At 32.6% G+C, this 20,652-nt stretch overlaps 1 protein-coding gene across 2 annotated transcripts in view; it reads left to right on the forward strand.

Annotated features, from left to right (window-relative positions):
- The first annotated feature begins 4,896 nt into the window (after positions 1 to 4,896).
- Positions 4,897 to 20,652, forward strand: part of LOC135836555 (alpha-crystallin B chain) — a 30,145-nt gene continuing 14,389 nt past the window's right edge. Inside the window, exons 1-2 of one of the 2 annotated variants that reach the window (XM_065351462.1) lie at positions 4,897 to 5,419; positions 20,256 to 20,279. In XM_065351462.1, the coding sequence (XP_065207534.1) occupies positions 5,235 to 5,419; positions 20,256 to 20,279 (209 nt within the window). In that variant the 5' untranslated portion in view covers positions 4,897 to 5,234. The remainder of the gene's footprint in view (positions 5,420 to 20,255; positions 20,280 to 20,652) is intronic. The other variant, XM_065351463.1, reaches the window with a different exon arrangement.

The following is a 20,652-nucleotide window of genomic DNA, read 5'->3' on the forward strand; positions in this document are numbered from 1 at the left end:
TTTTTTTTGCTTTGTAATCAAGTATTCAAAAAATCAAAATTGAATAGTGAGTTCTGCATTTCTTTGGGGCTGAACTATTCAAATATCAAAAAAGTGAAGACTGAAGACGTCGTAAACTTGTACCAGTTGTACCTACTTAATTAACGTTACCAAATTCCCAAAAAATGTCGATTCTTTCATTCGATGATCTTAGAAATTGGAATTTAGATTAGTGTTGCATCGTTGCGACGTTCGTGAGTCCGTATCGTAAGGTATAAATTTGCAAAATTATTAGCACCTACATTACTACTTTAGTACTTAATTAAGTAATGAAAGCCTTCAACAATACTTTAATCAATCATTTATTATAAAGTACCTATTGATTTTTTTAAATCAAGAATTAATTTTCATAAAACTTATTCTGAGTTGAATTGTTTCTTCAACAGCACAATAAACTAAACAAACGAAAACATTCTCTTACCTAATTAAGTTTAGGAATATTATTTCAAACTGGTAGGTACTAGGTACTTATCATCTAACTTATCCATAGAATTTTAATGTTTTGTCGTTGGACAGCTTCACTGGAAACAAATTAAAAATTGAATAGGTACCGTTAATAAATCAATATAAGTTATAAGTCATAATTCATTACTCGTAAGTCGTAAGTTCATTTACAATAGATGCAGTAAGCTTTGATTATCTACACAATTACAGCATTTACGATTTGTCTAGGTGTGAAAGATTTGCAACTTTAAACCTAAATAATTTCTGTTTTTATTTTTACTTATTTTTTAATCATCCATTCTCTTCGTAGCCTACCTATTATCATTATTAATCGAATCAGCTTTAGCTTTTGGTATCATCCTTTGCATTATTTATTAAATTATTTCGAATTCCACGGTCAGCAACTGGAGCGAGACTGGAAACGGTAAGAATAGGAATCGATTACAGAGCTATGATAAATATACGCAGTAGCCCTAATTACCGTGTTAGGAAAAGATGCCTGTTTTTTTTTCGCCAAGTATTGATGAGTATCGAGTTTGGTCAAGAAACTGGTTGCGAATGTGTTGGCGATATTATGATACACATGGCGTTGCATTCTATTTCCGGTTTAGCTTTCGTATGACCATAGATGGAAGTGTACGTTATTTAGTCCTGATGATCACATAAAATACGATGCCTTGTACAATTTAATTCATGAAAGCCAACGTAGGTACATTACAACAATAAGAAATATTATCCTCGCAAATAATTCCAAGATGGAAAAGTTGGGTAAAAATTGAGATAACATCGTACATTACCAGAGATTCATAAATAACCAGCTATCAAACTTCTAACGTTTTATTTCCCATAAAAATTACACACATGTTGATGAGTAGGTATTCTTTTTGCAAGAGTAGTAAAAAGAGAACATTAATTTCTTTTTTTAATATTTAAAAAACTCTCATCAAATTTTCAAACAGTTTATTACATTTTCTGTATGTTTATAATGAAAATCATACCTACGTCATAAAAGTTGTGTGCAGTATATTTTTTGAAGGCGTTCAATGTTGATTGCTGTTACAATTAAAAGATTGACTGTTCGAATCATATGTACATAGGCGTAACTAGACACCTTATTAGGCGATCAGGAATCGATATAATTTTCTTCTCAATGAAAGCATAGTGATGCTGAGGGTGAGCCTACGACCGATGAGTTAAATTTGGTAACATTATGCAATAATTACATACAAGTAGGTAAGTTGTGTCTAGTCTGATGTGTCATACCAATTTTTATAAAAATTTCACGAGTCCCCCTATGGTGTTGCAATTCTACGACCCCTCAAATAAGTATTTTTAAAACTGATGCAAATGCACAACGATGATTAATACTTATCTACAGAAAATAAGCTGTGCGAGCTTGAGATTTTATTTTTACCTACGCGCTACACGCTGTACCTACTTATTGATGCATGCTATGCTTTTGAAAACCAATCCGGTGTGTCGGAGAGTGTCATTGTTGAGTGTAAATGGTAAATGCATTCATTAAAATATTAAATATTACCTCTGAGCAGTAAAATTACAAACGCAACGAATACAATTTTCGCTCGGAAGAATCATCGATACAAATTAAATAGGGAACATAATAATAGAATAGTTGTACACAATTTGTTGGTACCCTACCTAGGTATTTGTCGGGAGTATTTTGCATAAATCACGAATTACGTCAGATACCCAGCATTTAAACTTATTCATCAACCGACAAATTAAATAAGCTTAAATAAACGAGATCAAGGTTAATATATTTTTTACGGTAAATAGATAACACAGAACTCGAAGAAATTTTCAAATTAATGTATTTATTTCGTCTTTTAAACGAAGGCAAATGATCTCAAAGAATTTTTAAATGTGAAAAATACTTTTACTCTTTTTAAACTTTTTTCAAAGTAAGGCCACCTCGATTAAAATTATTCCACATGAAATTTTTCGAACAAGAAGGAGGTCCGAGGTCAATTAATTTTTGAATGTGATTCGTGTAGATGCCTAGGTACTTTACTTCATATAGCTGATAATCTCAGAAAAATTAAATTTTGAAATATGATTTTATCCAGTCCAACTGTCCAAGTCAGCAATACGTAAATACATATACCTTTTTGAAAAATCGACAAAATGTTATCGATTTTCCAATTTTTTGTACCTAATATATTTTAAAAATTTATGAGAGTGTTTCGATCGTTTTATGATTTTAATCATAGCTGTTTGTAAAAGCTTAGCTACTATTCCGTCTTCCCTTTTCAGAAATGTTTGCAGGAGGGATGGCTTTTTATTGCTTTGAATTGAATCATCATTAACGAATAATTTCGTATACATTTACCAATTTTGAAAAGAAAATAATTGTAACTTTGCCTTGGAATGCCTATTTTCCGAAAAAGGGTAAATAAATTGTGCAAATTATTTTTCCTTAAATTTGAACATAAAGCATTACGTTAGCAATATGAAAACATTGCAGTATGGTACCTGTAAGAATACTTTTAAAAAATATCAAAATCGTGAAGAATCATAAAAAAATCGTTAAAATAGCTGAAAATTACCAACCCCAAAACAATGCAAATTCAGCAAAACTTTAGAAAAATGAATGAAAAAGTTTTCAGAAAATGTTAATGATCTAAAAACATTACAAACCATCAAATAACTAACAAAATTTCAGAAAATCTGTAAGAAAAATTACCTATGAAAAAACGTTGAAAACGTGTTAAAATGATGCAAAAATACTAAAAAAATGCGTTGGTATCAAAATTACCAAAAAAATGAGGAAATTTCCAATAGAATTCAACAAAAAATGCAAAACACAGTGTTGGAAACGTTTTTCAAGTGGTGTAAAAACCCTGAAATAAGAATCAAAATCACTAAAATTCACCAAAAACTTAGGTAGGTACAAATAAAAAAGTGTTGAAATGATATTAAAAAAACACTAAAAAAGCAGAAATCAGCAAACAAAAAGATGCAGTAAAATTTGACCAAAATAAAAAACATAAAAAAGTGTCATAAAAATATTAAAATGATATAAAAACTCTGAAAAAGCTTTTAAATAAAGCACCAAAATCACTAAAAAGCACCGAAAAGTGAGGAAAAACTAGTAGAACTTGTCAAAAATGCATGAAAAAAAGTTTAGAATCATCAAATAGTGTTGAAAAAGTATTAAAATGACAAATAAAAACACTAAAAAAAATAATCAAAAGAACTGAAAAAAAACACCAAAAAGCGATAAAAAATTTAAAAAATATACTAAAAAAGTAAATATTTTCGAAAAAAACCTCATAGAACGTAAGTATTAAAATGATGCAAAAACATTGAAATAATCATTAAAATTTCTGAAAGAAAATTCAGTAAAATTCGACAAAAATGCATGAAGAAGTGTTTTAAAAAACGTTTAAATTGTATAAAAACACTTCAGATCTCCATCTCAAAAAAAATGTAGTAAAATTTCTGAAAAAAATGGTCAAAAGTGCCTGAAAAAAAATGTACAAAGTGGGCCAAAATTGTGCTAAAGAACACTAAAAACGCCAAATCGCTGAAAATTCACAAATTTTTTTCTTTTTATCAGTTAATTGCTTATACCTACGATGATATTTCTGTTAAATTTGTATCTCCATCAGAAGGTTCAAAAAACTGACACCACAACAAACGATTTCTGCAATTTCAAAAAATTCACCAAAAATCAAAAAATCTTTCAGCAGCCTATAATGAGGTTCTGAAGTAGAGGTTGACATGCTCCTCCAGTGAACCAAATATCAGATGAACTGAAATTGACGAGTAGTTAAAGTTTCCTTATGATGAGTGAAAAAATGAAATTTATTCTAAGAAATTTGCATTCTATTGTACTTATTTAGGTAGGTCTGGTAGGTAGTAATAGGTACCTTTTCCTGAAGATCCATGTAAGGTATCCTATAACTCCTCAAGTTCAGAAATGAATGGATTGTTGACCCATTGCCTACGGAAGTGATATGAGTGCACCTAGAGTACCCAATTTTAAACATGCTGGTAACGTTTACGTAAATAAACCCAAATTTTAAAAAATTCCACAGCCTTCTAGGTCGATTTAAAACGTATACACTACCATCATCCGACCGCTATGATTTCACCTGTTATAAATTTTTGGCGGCTACCTTCCTACCTACGTGTATGTAAATAACAATCGTAGGTTGTGTATTCTAGAAAAAGTTTTTGGCTCCAAATAGTACGAACTTTTCATTCATTTCAGCATCCTACCTACTGCATCGGATGCTTATTCATCATTATGTTTACAAAAGTGACGTAAACGTGAAGACTCTGTTTGACGAGTGTTTTGGCACTTCTGGCATTTCGCGAAATAAAAACCACCGGCGAGCTTTTTCTTTCTATTTTCTTTTTGCAATCGTCCTCGTAGATTCGCGATTCGCGGAGAGCAAGGGTTTTCTCGAAAATTCTTCCCATATGTACTTCGGATGACGTCATAGATTGAAATTAACAGTGGATCATGCGCGTGGTCGGTGCAAGTATTATTCACTGCTCCCCCACTTTCGGCTTCACGCAATAATTACACCGACGAGGACAACTACAACCACCATTCCGCATTGAACGTTCATTCGCCGTACGTACACGTAAAGCCGAGTTAGTATTTACTCGTAACACATTGTGATTGAGCTATTTGTTCGATAAATTCGTTATCGTTTCCTACCGCGATTTATTTCTATTTACCTTGATAAATTCGCCGGGTTCCGTCAAGTGTTTCGTAAATGTCGGACAGCGGTAATAAACGTAACATCCCAATCAAATTGGGAGACTTCAGCGTTATCGATAACGAATTCAGCAGCATCAGGGAGCGATTCGATGCTGAAATGCGAAAAATGGAAGACGAAATGACCAAATTCAGATCCGAATTGATGAACCGAGAATCCAACTTTTTCAAAACTACCACCAGGTATGTTGATCGTTTTGTGGATAGGTAGATACCTATTACCTACTTTTACTTTCAATCTTGTCGAGTCTTCTTTATTTTGTGTTTTGATAGTGTAAAAGTGATAAGTAGGTAAGGGTTAAATCTGTTTGCAAATTTTGAAATCTTTATGTTACAAAATACGCTTCTTTTGAATTTTGTTAACGTGTAATTTTCGTTTTTTTTTCAAAGTCGAAAGTTTCTTCGTTAGTATTATTTTCAACTTGGCATTCGTATGATTCAATTCAATACCTACTCACATGTGGTGAAATACATTGAGAAAAAATTTAAAAATTCATTTTGATTTTCAATTTTTTTTACCTGTGTTTAAAATGGACCTTTATAGTTCCAGTTCATTGACCTTTATCAACGATATTTTTCTTTAAAAAATGGGTCATTTTATTTGGGTAGATTAGTTTTAAAATTGGTGTTAGAAAAACGCAAGGATTGGCAGGGGAAGGGAAAAGGGCTAACCGAAAAAGTTGAAATTATATCAACTAATCGATACTTACCTATTCGTTGACTTCCTATCTGAAATTTCGGTTACTTCAATTCTTACAACCCAATTGAGAGAATTGCCGGCTTTCAAGAATTTTTCAACAATTTTAGCAGACTTTTCAAAGTTACAGATCAATGCCCTCCCCCTCCCCTCTCCTCTCCCAAAAAGTGCCCCAGTGCCTGTCTGGTATTAAAATTCTTATCCCCTGGAAGTGGAGTTTTCCTCAGGAGGGGGCAAGCCGACCCTGAAAAGTTGTATTCTATAAAAAAAAATCATTTTCAAAAATGTTCTGAGTACATAAATTTTCTATCTGGAGAGTTCTTAGTTAGTTCTCAATAAAACACTATATCCAATTCATTGATTTGAAACAGCTGCTCATTTTGAGCTCACGTATGAACCCCCCCTCCCCACCCTACCCTTCCTTAGAGTGAATTCGCATACTTCGCTTTACACTTTACAGTTATGATCTTGAATTTCACCAGGAGTATTTTTGGTTAATTGAATTTCTTGATTTTACAAAAACAGTAACTAGTTGAAGTTATGCATTCATTTCTTGAAATAGAAAAAATGGTTGTTGGTCAACGACACCCAGAGGGTGGAAATTTTAGTGTGTAATTCAGTAGACCATCAAGTACTTATTCGTAAAAAATCGCCAACTACTTTTTGTTGAAAGGTCAATTTCCTGTTTAAATGGCATATTAAATTTTTTTTTGACAAAATAATTTTTTATGGAGGTGGAGAGGGGTCAAAATGAAATCTATTCTTCTGTTCAGGACTCATTTTGACTCTCATCAATTCTACTTTTAGAATTACTGTGTTTTCAATCGGCTCGCCAATACTTATCTCGAAAACAAAGTATTTTGGATACAAACCAATCGTACTGAGCATGTATATAGAGGGACGTTTCCTTTGCTAATTTTGTAAATGAATTGTTTGGAATTGAATAAATATTTTGAAGTGAATTGAATTTTATGCTCAACAATTTCCTTTTCACTCTTGTCTCAAGGCTTCTGATTAAAAATTCCAAAAAAAAAAATGAATTTTTCATCAAAAGCAATTGATTTAAATTCAATTTTCTAATTTTCTCTGAAAACAATTTGAAAAACAAACAAAAGTCATCTTATGTGAAATTTCAGGTTCCTTTTACTATTTTGGCCTCATTTTATTTTTTCCCAATGATCTTGACTTTTTTCTAAAAATCGTGTTTTCAAAATCGTGAAGCATATAATTTCACACCATTTTACTCCTATTTATTTGGTTATTCAAGGTTTTATTTTTCTGAAATTTTGAGCAAAAAATGGGCAGCTCAACAGTCAACTTTATTCTGTGATTGCTTTTTTGAAACCTCATTAGTCATTACATTCATGATCTACTGCATTTGAGTTGGTTAGTCTAATTCAATTTCATTCGTCATTTAAAGTGTTTAATCTCATTCCCCTTTTTCTGTAGGAGAAAACCTCAGGAGAAAATATGCTTTCGAGAGGGGAGGGGAGGGGAGGAGAGGAAAATTAAATCGCCAACTACACATTTCCCCTATGAAGCTCCGAAGCTTATTTGGACAATATTTCTTTCAATTCAATTATTGTTTGTTTTTTTTCGTACATTAGGTACCTACCTATTTCATTTTTTATTCATTTTTTTTTTCAAAAAAAAGTTTGTATTGGCGGTTGTGAGTTTATTCTTACCTATTAGAAGGGAAAATATCGTGTACAAAATTTTATTTTTCAATTCTTTTTCCTTATTCACGATCATCCCCCTATCTCATCAATAAATCAAAAAGAAATCAAAGGTTGGTTTTCAACGATTGAAATATCTCGAAAAATTTGAAAAAAGATACCAGTTCCTCGCTTTCAATTCGTGTGGAATTTCTTTGGATATTTCTTGAAATTCAGATCCATCGACGAAAATGCTGAGAAGTTGAAATTCCTAACAAAAATAAAATTAAATGAGTAAACTAATGAGTGTCTAATTTTCACTACAATACGTACCATAATTCGTGTAGATAATGGACATTTTGGTATTTTTATCACTCGAATGATCATCGTATTTTATTTAAAATGCAAATATATGTTTTCTCAGAAGCTAACATTATGCATACGACGGCTTTTTGGGGTAAATGAGATTACATTTTTTTTCTCCTAATTAAGATGAGTAACTGGCTGAATTTGTAATATTTGTTCTAAAACTGTCAAAGTCCTCTGCTAAATTAATTACCATCGTATTAACACTTTCATATGAAAAATAAAATGACAATTGACGTTTTGCCAATTACAAATTAGGTATATTACGAAATATCTCGAATGTTGAAAAATTTTAACGCTTCACTGGCACGCTATCCTTGTTCGATGTACGATGAGATATCTAAATTATTTTTTGTGCAGTTTTTTCAATTTCTTATTAAGTACAATATTTTATTTTTTCATCGAGTTTACTTCAAACCCTTTAAAAGTTGAAGTACTTTTATACGAGTTTTTTTTTTCAAATTCGAACTCTTTTGATAATTGCCAAAACATGACTTGTGGCAATATAAACCACATAACCTGTTACTCGTTTTTTTTTTTTTTTTTTTTTTCTTCTAATCCTTATAGCACTCTACGTCCAACTATATACATAAAGTATTTCAGTATGTTAATGCAATTTTTATAGTCATCATCATCACATCGATGCTAAACAAGGACAGTTCAATGAAACATCCATTAGTATATAAACGTATACCTACGAAAGATATCGTGGAAAGTATTTTAAAACGCGGGCAAGCGATGTGGAAATTGTATCAGTTGAACATTTCCTTTTCTAGAGCTACCTACACCTTTTTTTTTTTATTCGCCAACATGTATAACTTAGTTTTGATGGAAGTTTATTTCTTTACAGTCATTTATTCTCCATTCGACCAAACTACATAATGTATTCGGGTCATCGACCCCTAAGTATTTTTTTTACGCAAAATATGAGAACGCGGAAAAAATTATGGGCATTATGGTGAGATGTTATCAGATCAATTGTATCGAGTATTATTTTCATTTTGTTCGACTTATGCCTACGAGGTTATGTAATTATCGAGGTGTCGCCTTCTATTATTATTTCTCCAGAGCCGGATATTTGATCGATATTGCGAAGAGCCTTGCCCTGGAATATGTCCACTCTCTCCCATAGTATTGCTGGAAACATTTGAGCAAACTATCCTACGTAGGTTCCAGTTACCTACGTAGTCTATTTCCTTTTCGAAAATCATCTTGATGTGGGAGAGTAAACGGCTATTTTGTTTGACTTGATGGGCACTTCCTTTTAAATATACAGCCTATTTGGCCTCTGGACAGCGATCACTTCGAACAAAGAAGCGAGATTTTCTCACCAGATGCATAAGCAAATAAATACCGATTGTAAGAAGAACAATTAAAACCACCGATGAAGTACCTAACGAAGATTTTAGTACCGGTAATAATAAGATTTGGATAAAAAGATGGTACTAAATGAAATAGGTATCAGATGTTTACCTATGTACAAAGGAACTGCGGAGTTTTTTATCGAGGAATTCTTCGAATTATTTAAAACTCATCGTGGGTAATGAAAATTACTTTTTTACATAGCACAGATTGGAACTACGAGTAAAAATATTGTATGCTCATAAAGTGCTATTAATCATTGTCAACAACAACGTGTGCAATTGTGTGAAGGCAGCATGTCAATATTTCAAATTCAAATACCTACTCCCTATTGCTCGTATGCTTTGCACGAAGCTATATTTATTTTACTTTGCACCGAGTGGATATATAAATTGAAATTTGCAATAGGTATCCACAATCCGTGGCCTATCGTCGCCGTAGTAAATAAATCAAACGAATGAACGATCGAACGACTTGTAGGTAGGTAAATGGACAATACACGAGTTGAACCCTCCATGTTTTCTCATCGCATGTGATAAAAATACCACATTAGGTAACCTTTAACAACGCAAACGCTGCGAATCGGAATCGTTTGGAAAATTACCCAGCTTTAATGTACCTCTACTTGTGGTACTTGCAAAAGCTCTTGTACTTGTTGCAGAATCGTTGCCGTACCACGAAGGAAACAAAACAAAAAACGTGATTACGAGCCATTTGGCGCGTAAACGTGTACGAGATGAGATGAAGTCTACACAGATTTTGCCGTATTATGGCTGCTTATCTTTGTACGTGTTTCTGGTTTTTCTTAATATGGATATTTTATTAGTTAACCGGCGACAGACAGTTACATTTGTTGGAGATCTCGAACGCTGTGCTGGCGAGTTCCCGGAATAGGTACTTGGATGTTGTGTTGAAATTCTTCTTCTGGAGCAGAATTTATTGGCGGAATTTTTTCGTTGAATTGGGATTGGAAATTCAAATTGCCATTTCCGAAGAAATTCGGTATTGATATCGAAATAGATGAAATATCGATGCATTTCAGTTGAATTTTTTCAAAAATCTGCATACTCTTCGTTCTGGAAGCATTTTTTTTAGATCACAATACCTTAATAGCTTCTTCGAAGACTTGTATATCGTGAGGCATACAAACGATTTTCTTTGTAAGGAGTTTTTTTTGGCTTTGAAACTTTTTTTTAGAAATTTCCATCTTGATCTTGAAAAAGAAAAGAAAACAAGCCCGAACGAAGCTAAGGCAAAATGTTTTGAAAATTTGTGTCTCGAGGTACAAATGAAGCATGTGTTAATTTTTTTAAATTATCAAAAAACAAAAATCTTGTACAAAGACATGGAATTTTAGGCTCACTTCCATTTTGAATTCAAGTTTCAAATTCATGAAAAAAATTTGGACGTTTGAAATTAATTCTGGAACATACAGTCTCTAGCTTAGCAAAAAAAAGTTGACTAAAAAAATCCAATTTTTTTTACTCTTTGAAAAATGCTGAAAAATTTGTATCAATTTTCAAAAAAAAATAGAAATTTCTACCAGAAAAAAGTAAAAGTTTCCACTTTCCCACATTTTTAAAATAAATTTTTGAAAAAATACTGAAAAATTCTCATTAAAAGAAGGTAATACTCTCATTTCAACTCAACAATACAACCAACTGTAATTTTGCATGATTTCTTCCTTTTTTTTTTTTTTGTTTTTTTTGAATAGAAGTGAAATTGTTTCAAAAAATGGCACCGAACTAGGTAGGTACATACTTGTATAAATGTATAGGAATCCCTGGAAATGAGAAGGAATTATGAAAATTAGCTTCTGTCTTTCTTATAATTGTTTTTAATTGTATCTTTTTTTTTCAAAAGTAGGTACTTACTCATTAGAAAAACGCGAAAAATTCACTTTAATTGGTTCAAAATATCAATATAACAATATTGTTCTGCTTTTTAAAAAAATTTCTTACAAATGAAATTTTTTATGGAAAAATTGAAAAAATTTGATGCCAAGTTTTGAAAATTAAAGACAATTTTTCTGTGATTTAATTCCCAGTTTGAAAAAAAATTGTCCATGATTCGGTCAAGCAACACTCTACTTTAAATAGTGATTCGTGATGTTTTTGAGATGAGAGGGGGAGGGGATTGTAGTGGTACTTTTTTAAAAAACCCTGTAAATTGAACCTTATGATATTCCCATTCCTCCCACCACTCTTCTCATTATTCTAAATCCTTTCAAATTCTCAATATTTTAGAGGAGTTGAGAATTGGGCTTTGCTCAAAATAAAGGAGTAAAAAATTCATTTTTTCACATTTAAAATTTTTTTGTACCACAAAAAAATTGTTAGCTCCAAGTGATAGATATTTTGACATTAAGTATTAACCCACACAGCCTATGACAAAATATTTTTCCATTTTTTTTTTTTTTTTTTTTTTTTTTTTTGCTAAAGAATACCTTATTTTAACAGAAAGCTTTCAACAAATCCCTGCAATGATGCTAAAAAATATAGTCATTTAGTCAAGGATCAATTTTGATTTTAAAGGCTCCAAATTTGGAAGAGGAGGGTGTTGTAAAAATTGGCATTTTTTTGGAAAAATGGGTTTTCCAAGTCGCATTTTGAATGAAAATTCAAGGTGACGATTCGAACTATTTTTGCCCATTGGGGGAGAGCTCCTAGTTTTCAAATGAAAATATCCATTTTAAGCTTGGTAGGCATAATTTTAATTGCTCGAAACTTTTTGTAATATTTTTTCGTTTTTTTCTTCTCGCAAATTCTAAATTTTGAAAATGGAAAAGGAAAACTTTCAAAATGAAGTGGGAAATCCAAACAGCGTTCCTATTTTTCAATCAGAAATGTCCATTTTAAGGTAATTTTTATCGCTAAAAACTTTCTGGAATATTTTTTTTTTTTTTTCATGAATTCTTAATTTTGAAAATTGAAAAGAAAAGTTTTCGAAATGAATTTGAAACCCGAACATTTTACGAGTGTAGTTATTACCTACCTTTTTTGACGTCATTCGCCTGTGCAGGTATAAATATCACAAGTTTAATATCCCATCATCGGATAAGTATAGGTAGGTAATTTTATTAAGAGTCACCAGACACCGGTTAATCGATACAATTCGTTTCGCTCGAGTATAATAATTTCACCAAAATAGATCGACCGTTAAATGTCCAGGCGCCGGAGTATTGTCTCACGCGCGGTTAATTTTCTATATTTACTCGAGACTTATACACACGTTCATAATGTAAAAAATTCCACGAAATTATCGATTTTCTGTTTCGAATTGGGTGCAGTGGTAGTTAAGTTAGATATCCTACATGTAGGTACCTAGCCTACGCAAGCATTTGCTCGTAATACGAGGCTGAGGCGCCGTAAAAGTTGTCAGGTTTCTATAAATTACTATAGAACTGTGCACGATGCTCGAGAAACATTCGAGACATTTCGGAAAACGAATGAAAATTGCCGCCTTAGAATTTAACAAATTGATATTTGAAATTTTTTTCTCACTCTTGAGTCTCGCTCGATACATTTTAAAGGTCAACCATTGTATTCGGGTACGATGAACTGTTGAAAGTTGAGCTCTATGTTTTATGCTTTATGAGATCAATTCACTCGGGGTATACGAATTACGAGTATAAATATCATATTGGTGTACCTGATTTTACTGTTCAGCTCTACAGCTACGTACGAGAGTCTAGGTGATCTGCCAATTGCCACCTTCCTTATAGAGAGTCTGTATCACTTATTAATAGACGAATGGCCACACCTGTCACACGTCCAAATTCGAAATTCATTTAGACATTTACGCCAAGACCACGGCACGATGTAAAAATTCGAACAAAAAAAGTACCTATTTACTCGCAAAGTGGTCTGAAGGTCGCAAATATTATGTATATTATGTAGGTAGGCTATACATGCAGTATACTATAAGGTGGGCTCTACCAAATGGACATAACCTTCGCCACAATGACTCTGCAGACAATACATCTTGGACTTGGACTTCTCTTACGTGTTTATACTGTCGTTAGTATACATAGGTACCGGTTCTCTCGTACAGTACGAGATGAAGCTCTTTTCAAAGTAGGTCTCGTCATTGCGTCGTGAACCATAAGGTAAAGAAATAAAAAAAAACTGTTTCCTATGACGACTGACTGGGACTGGTTCGTTGGCCGGATTGTGCACCAGAGGATATGTATGCTTGTTAGTCGAGAAACGGTGATATTTATGGGTATTGATGGCAGCTTGTTCGCGTATTATGTCACGTGCGAGCTCATTCATGGTATCGTGATGAAGATGAGTCAAGATAACTGGAGGTTTCTGAGAAAATGAAACCTTTTGGTTGCCATATGGCTGTTGCGACTTGCGAATGAGACTCTGAGATCGTAAGGGCTAATTTTGACCTACCTTATGATGTGCTGGAGGTTTAAAAATAGTCGTTGGATGAAGGTGAATGCAATGTGACTGAGTATTGAAGCTATTATAGGTGAAGAATTGCAACTTGGAAAAATTATTTCTATTTGATTTTTGAATCAGGTGATATTATAACTAAAACTTGAGGAACATTTGCTTGAAATTGAACTTTAGTATTGCCACCTATCTATTTTATCAATTTTTAATCCATTTACCTAATTGAATACCAGGTGCTCAAAAAGTCTTTAAAACAGAAAATTGGAAAAAATTATTTGGGTGATTAAATAAACATGAGAGGGAAACGGGATGTATTTAAAAATAGGTAGATAATGGTATTTTATCCTACTAGTAAAATAAAGTGATTTTTGACGAGTTTTGAGGTTTATTTCCCGAGCAGAGCGAGGGAAGTAATTAAAAATCGTCGAAAATCACTTTATTTCACTAGTTGAATAACATATTTTATCCAAACGTTGGAAGAAAACGCGCATTTGATCACTCGAGCGACTAGCGAGAGTGAATAAAGTAGTGTTTTATTCTACTAGTAGGATAAAGTATTTTTAGTCCATTTGAAACAGCTACAATAAGCTTTTCAATGATGTAAATCTTCTTCATCAAATTCATCATGAATCATGATGATAACTGGGACTTCCCGAATAGATACTTGGACTTATTTAAATTGAAACATATTCTTAGCCAGAATCAAAATCAGCACATCTGTTTGCAATTCTAGAAATCAGCCTGTGAATCGTCATTACTACAAAATTTATTCCAATAAAGCTATAATATGTAGAGCTCTTTGGAAAAAAGGTTGTAGGTAATGATTTATGCGCCTTATGGTGGATCAAGGGGGGAAAAAATGTTGAAGGATATGGAGCAAATTCGACTTTTCGATCAAAAATCGACCTTAATAGAAAATCGATTCATTTTTCAATCCCATAAATGATAAATCATGTTCGAAATGAAGAAAAAAAAATTAGTCTTAGAAATAGACTTCTTGGTTGAAAATCGATCATGATCATAAATCGAACAATTGAATCCCAAGGATGTTTGCATTTGCATTAAAAACAGACTTCCTGATCTAATTTTGATCATGGTCAAAAATTGATAATTGAATACAAAAAATTGGTTTATTTGCGAAATTTGACGAAGAAAAAATGTTAGCTTTAAAAGCAGACTTCCTGATCTAATATTGATCAAGATCAAAAATCGAATAATTGAACGCAAAAAAATTGATTTATTTACAAAATTTGATCTGATATATGATCAAACATCTTCGAATTCAAAATGAAGAAAAAATGTTTGCTTTAAAAGTCAACTTCTTCGTCAAAAATCAATGTTGACCAGAAATCGATTAATCAAATCTCAAAAATATTACCTATCGAACAATTTTAAAATAAAAAAACCCATTTCAAGCCCAGACACTTGCGATTAAAAATTGATAATTGAAAATTGATTATTTTCTGAGTGTTCTACTTTAGTTATTTTCTCATTATTTTACACCACGTGTAAAGTTTTTTCAGTTGTATCAGGGCCGGACCCAAGAACACAGAAAATTTAGCGGCCCTGATTTTGGGCTCCTCAATTAATTGGCCAAATTTTTTTCTCCCATTTTTTAATTTGAATAATATGGTCTTCAGCCTGCATTAAAGGTTTTACTTGAGCAGTAGCATCAATTTCTTCATCTTTAAAATAAATGATTGGTGTGTGGTGTGTCTTTAGATTCACCAAGTTCAGTTTTAGAGGCTTTTTATTAAAAAATTCATCTGTATTATCACTTTCAAAGCTTTCCCACACCACAATGCTTCATTATCATCTGAAAAGTCTTCTACAGCTGTAACAGAACTTTCTGCAGATCTTGAAAGGCTATCGTGTATGTAGTGATGTTACCTTATTAATGTTTTTTTTGACATTGAATTAATATTTTGCTCTTATTCTTGAGTACCTAGTGTGGCATGATCCTAAATCTTTCTCTCAATTGATTGTGTGGTTACCAACTCTCGTTTGGAAGGTCAAAAATCGATTACCTACCTAATTTCATCGACCATTTTTTTGTTTTGCATCATTCTGTTTCCTCTTTGGTTTTGTTTGTCAAAAAATTGAAAGCCCCCCCCCCCTTTCTAGAAAAAATTAGCTCCAGTGGTGTTATTTGAGACGGATATGAATTTTTTATTCAATGTATTTTTTGGCTCTACACCCCTACACATCCTTTTTTGAGAAAAAATGCCAGTTCCATGAGATGATGCGTTGACCTACGCTATTGTCATGAAAATCCCAAAATATGTACTTTTCGGATTTTTCTGAGAGGTTAAAAATTGATAAACCTTACTTTTGGGTAAATTCGTGTTTTGAAAATGTTTTCATCTCAATATTACACGTTCAGAAAGATATCATTTCTAAAATTTGGGGAATATTTTAGAGTATACTGTGATATCAACTTTTTAAATGATGTTGCCAATTTCAAAAACTCGAAAAAATTTGACAAGTTTTGGATTTTGATGAATATGACTCATATATCGATCCAAAATCTCAAACAACATCTTTTGGAATTGAAAAATTTTTTTACAAAACAGATTCCCTCTCTTTGAGGACCCATGGCCATATCGTTAGAAAATTTAATAGTTTCCGAAATTTCAGCTCATCATTTCAATTTTGAAGTATCAATTTCGAAATTTTTATTTTTCTCTCCAATTTTTATGGTTATTTTGGCATTCTTAAAATTCGCGAAGAAAAATCGAAAAATGAACTTGACCTGCAGAAATGTTGAATTTGGCATTTTTTGGGCATGCTGTCTCCAAAATCCAAATATTCAAAAAAAATTTCAATTTGTTTGAGGGTTGAAATGATTTCCTTGTAAGATTTATCATGGATAGCTTCAATATTGAAATGCGATCTTGAGGCTCATTCCCAGAATATAATAGACAGTAACATACCTAACTCGATTAATTTATCCTCCGCCAGTGATATTTCTAATATTTCCACTCCCTATCTAACTTCATCTTTAGACATTCAAATTGTCAAAAATATGTCAAACGATCCCAGAAGCATAAAATTTCCTCATACCTATTCGCCATTCTAGCAGCAGCATAAGCCTCAGCATGGAGCATGGACTGAAGAATTTCTATAAAACATCATCGTATGATCGATAGTCCACCAACTTATCAAATAATTAATCTAAAGGCTCTCCTGTGACAGCCCCAGATTGACATCGAAAACCATAAACGCGTGTCCCTGAAAGTCGTAAAAATGATCGCAAAATAGGGAGCCACCAGAGAGACTTTATCTCGATACAACATCCACCACATTTCACCATCACGATACCTTGAAGAATAAAAAAAAAGCACATCTAAAGAAAATTATCGTCATAAAACTGCATCGTTGACGACATGAGTATCTCTCATGCAACATGTCCAGCTGATACGATGCTATAAAATTTCACCCAATATTTGACGAAGTTCAGATATCTATCTATGTACTCATCATTGTCATCGATTCGGCTCGATTTCAATAATGGATCTATTGTTTCACTTTACGATTTTACGATGATACAGCGCTGATGGGAATAGGGTTAGTAATGCGTGACGCAATAAGGGGTTGATTTCAACCACCCTTTGTGCATTTTGCAAAAGCTATAAAGTTGAAGATTTAGCATGGCCCTTTTTTTTTCATCATAGTCATCGTACTTATTATGACGATGCATTTTACACGGTGCACTTTTAGTTTAGTACTATGTACTCGTATTTCGGCGTTAAAATTTTTATAGCTGAAGCTCGCTCTTCGGAAATGGCGAATTTACACGTGCGAATGGCAGGAAAAAAGAGATGCGCTGACGCTCAACAGTCAACACTGGCTTTAGAATAAAACAAATTGAGAATATTTGAGTAATAATTATCGAAATATGATGCACTTTTCAACTATTCGGCACGTGCTATGCGACAACAGCGATATTAATATTAATAACCGGAAATAATTATTTGGAAGGAAAGTCGTCGTGTCGTGACGATGACGCTCGCAGAGTCGCAGGCTCATCTGATTGTTACTCTTGACGTTCTTGCGTAACCATAAATCATTATTAAATTCGTCTACATCTGTCTTATTGCATAAATTCGTACTGTAATGCCACGTTCGTCGAGCAAATTATACATTTTGGTATTTTTTTCGACGTCAGCTTCGTCATCGTTGTCATTATCATCATCTTTATTGTCGTGCTTGCAAATATGAATACCACGAAGGATCAAAATGTCCAAGAAAAAGGGGGTAATGACACAAAGTACACCTTTCTTAGTTCTACTTGTATAGATGAAAGGCAAGGTAAGCTGGGTATACCTACTTGTACTTATCACCGCATATGCAAACTTTCTCATACCCATAACGAAGCAGAAACTCAATTTCATCCTAATATTAGTCTTCATCGCAGGGGTGCAAAGCTGCATCGTCGTCGAGCCGACAGCTTAAGAAAAAAAGTCATAAATCAAGGCTTAATTTTAAACGACGCGACAGACGTCGACGTCATCGCCCACCGTCCCTCCTTTGCTGCTGATGAAGAATTTTTGTGGTCATCGTGGTTCGTGTAGTTGATATTAAAAGTGTATGTGTAATGCTCTAGGGATTCGAAATAAAAAGCATGTTCGATTGAGCTACGAGTAAACGGACGGATTAGCGTGCAAAATGCTCCTATATAAGCTACGAATACGAATCTTTGCTATTAATCGTTTAGACTTCGGCGGCCCACGGGTTCAGAGCGCGTGCCAAATGTACGAGTATGGCCGTTTATGAGTCATGCACATTTCGATGGTTACGTAACAAATAGTGCGAAAGAATTTCAAAGTGTTTACTTTCTTCTTCATTTTCTTCTCGTACAAAGTGGTTAGAATGTTTTACGCGTGTATGAACTTGGACAGGTGCAGGAGGATTTCAATTTTCAGCATTGCGGGAGTTTTGTAATAGGAGCTAATTATCTACCTAGGAAGATGACTCATTTTACATGAACTGTCCTTGTTACGAACGTGTTTACTTCTGGGAAGAATCATTTAGAAATATTGGAGCTGATTTATTGTTTTAAAATGTTTATGGCTCAAGATGAATTTTTTTTTCAATTCATCTTGTCACCCGAATATGTGCTTAGGTTTGAACATCTGACTCAAAGTTGAATAAGTACTTAAGTATCTTGTATTTTTGAAATTCAAAGCACACTAAAAAAAAAACAGAACCCTGAACAGAGAGCTTGCTTTTATTTCAATTTTTATTTACAACAAGCTTTCTTCCAGAAAGAGATGAAGGATTCATTTTGAAAATCGAGTTTGAGTACCTACTTAATTAACTATACCTATTTTGAACTATACCTATCTGTAAAAAAGACGGTTTGGTTTTCTGGATTTTTTGCTTTCCCCCATTTGCTGTTGATGATTGAGAGGATTTTCATGTTTTTTGTGTGTGGCTGTGAACTTTTCCCAAAACTGTTTTTTTTTTAAGTGAAAAAATGGGAAAAATTTAAATTTTTCATCTTCCATCTTTTTGCTAAAAATAGCTCAGAAACGAAACTTCATTGAAATAATTGAGACTTTGAATTTATTATTACTAAACTAATTGATGCTGTACCTACTGTTTTTTTTCATTTTTTTTAAATTCTTAGTTTTTGTAAAAAAAAAAAGTCGATTCTTTATGAACAATTTTTTTTAAATACAAATTTTTCCTCTGAAAAATCGATTTTTGGTGAACTTTCCAGCGTTTGCTCTAAACATTCTGAGAAAACAAAATTTTACAGCTAAAAAAGAATTGATCACTCTGAAAATCTGATGCAAAACTTTTTAAGCTGCACAATTTTGTTCGTCTTCCTTTGTTTTCGTAGCACTTTCAGTGTTTTCTAAAAAAAAACCTCAATTTTTGGGATTGAAAAATTTCAAATTTGTCTTTCTTTTTAATTACTTAACTAAAAATCGAGTAATTTTGGAAAAAATTGTGGGTTTTATTGAAAAAAATAATTTAAAAGAAAAAAAATTAAATTTTCCACTTGGAAAATGTCATAAAATTTTGTTTTGAGAAGTTTTTCCCTGATAACCTCAGGTGTTTCCTAAACCATGGTTTTACGAGAAAAAAAATGAAGCGAAGAAAAATTATGGGGTGTAAATTTTTTCATCAAGAAAATTCCATTGTTTTTAACATTGTAGAACATAAAATTTCTCACCAGAAAAATCCCATCATTTTTTTAAAAGCATTTCAAACATCAATTTCAGAGAACTCAACTTCAATTGGTCGAGAAAAATCTAAGGAACAATTATCCAATTAATTATTCTCTACCTTTGCCAGAAAATAAGGAAGGTACACATACTCTCACCGATATTTTGCACTCCATTCGGTATAGGTACATAGAGTACCTATTTACTGGAGAATACATTCCATACACAATACACAATCATAGATAGATTTTACCTAGGTACTTTTATTATTTTCGGTAAATAGATACATATTTTATAAAACAATTTGTCGAAATTGAATACTTATGTACAATTATTATGTTATTTCAATGCTGACATTAGCGTACACTCGGGAGAGAGTTACTTGTGAGTATACAAATTGGTTCAATATATTTACTTACGAGTAATTTGTCGTGCTTTACCACCAAAGTAGCTAGGTACCTATTGGTACTTGCTATTTATTATATCAGCCTTTATAAATAATCACAATATACTATACAATAGGTAGGTACGCTGCTTCAGCGATTTATTTAGATAACTTATCAAAACAAATAGCGCAATTAAACGTCTTTTTAGCACGTTTTGTTGGCTAAAAAAAACTCGCTGTTGCGTAGATTTTTCAAAGCTTTTTCTTCTATTCGTCATGCCTATGTGTACAATATTACTCGAATATTCGTGCGAATAAGTAGCTGTTGAGTAGTTCTTTTTGAATTCGTCAGCTGTTCTTATCTCAGCATTT

This window comes from Planococcus citri, chromosome 2 (genome assembly GCF_950023065.1).
Source record: "Planococcus citri chromosome 2, ihPlaCitr1.1, whole genome shotgun sequence".
NCBI lineage: Eukaryota > Metazoa > Arthropoda > Insecta > Hemiptera > Pseudococcidae > Planococcus > Planococcus citri.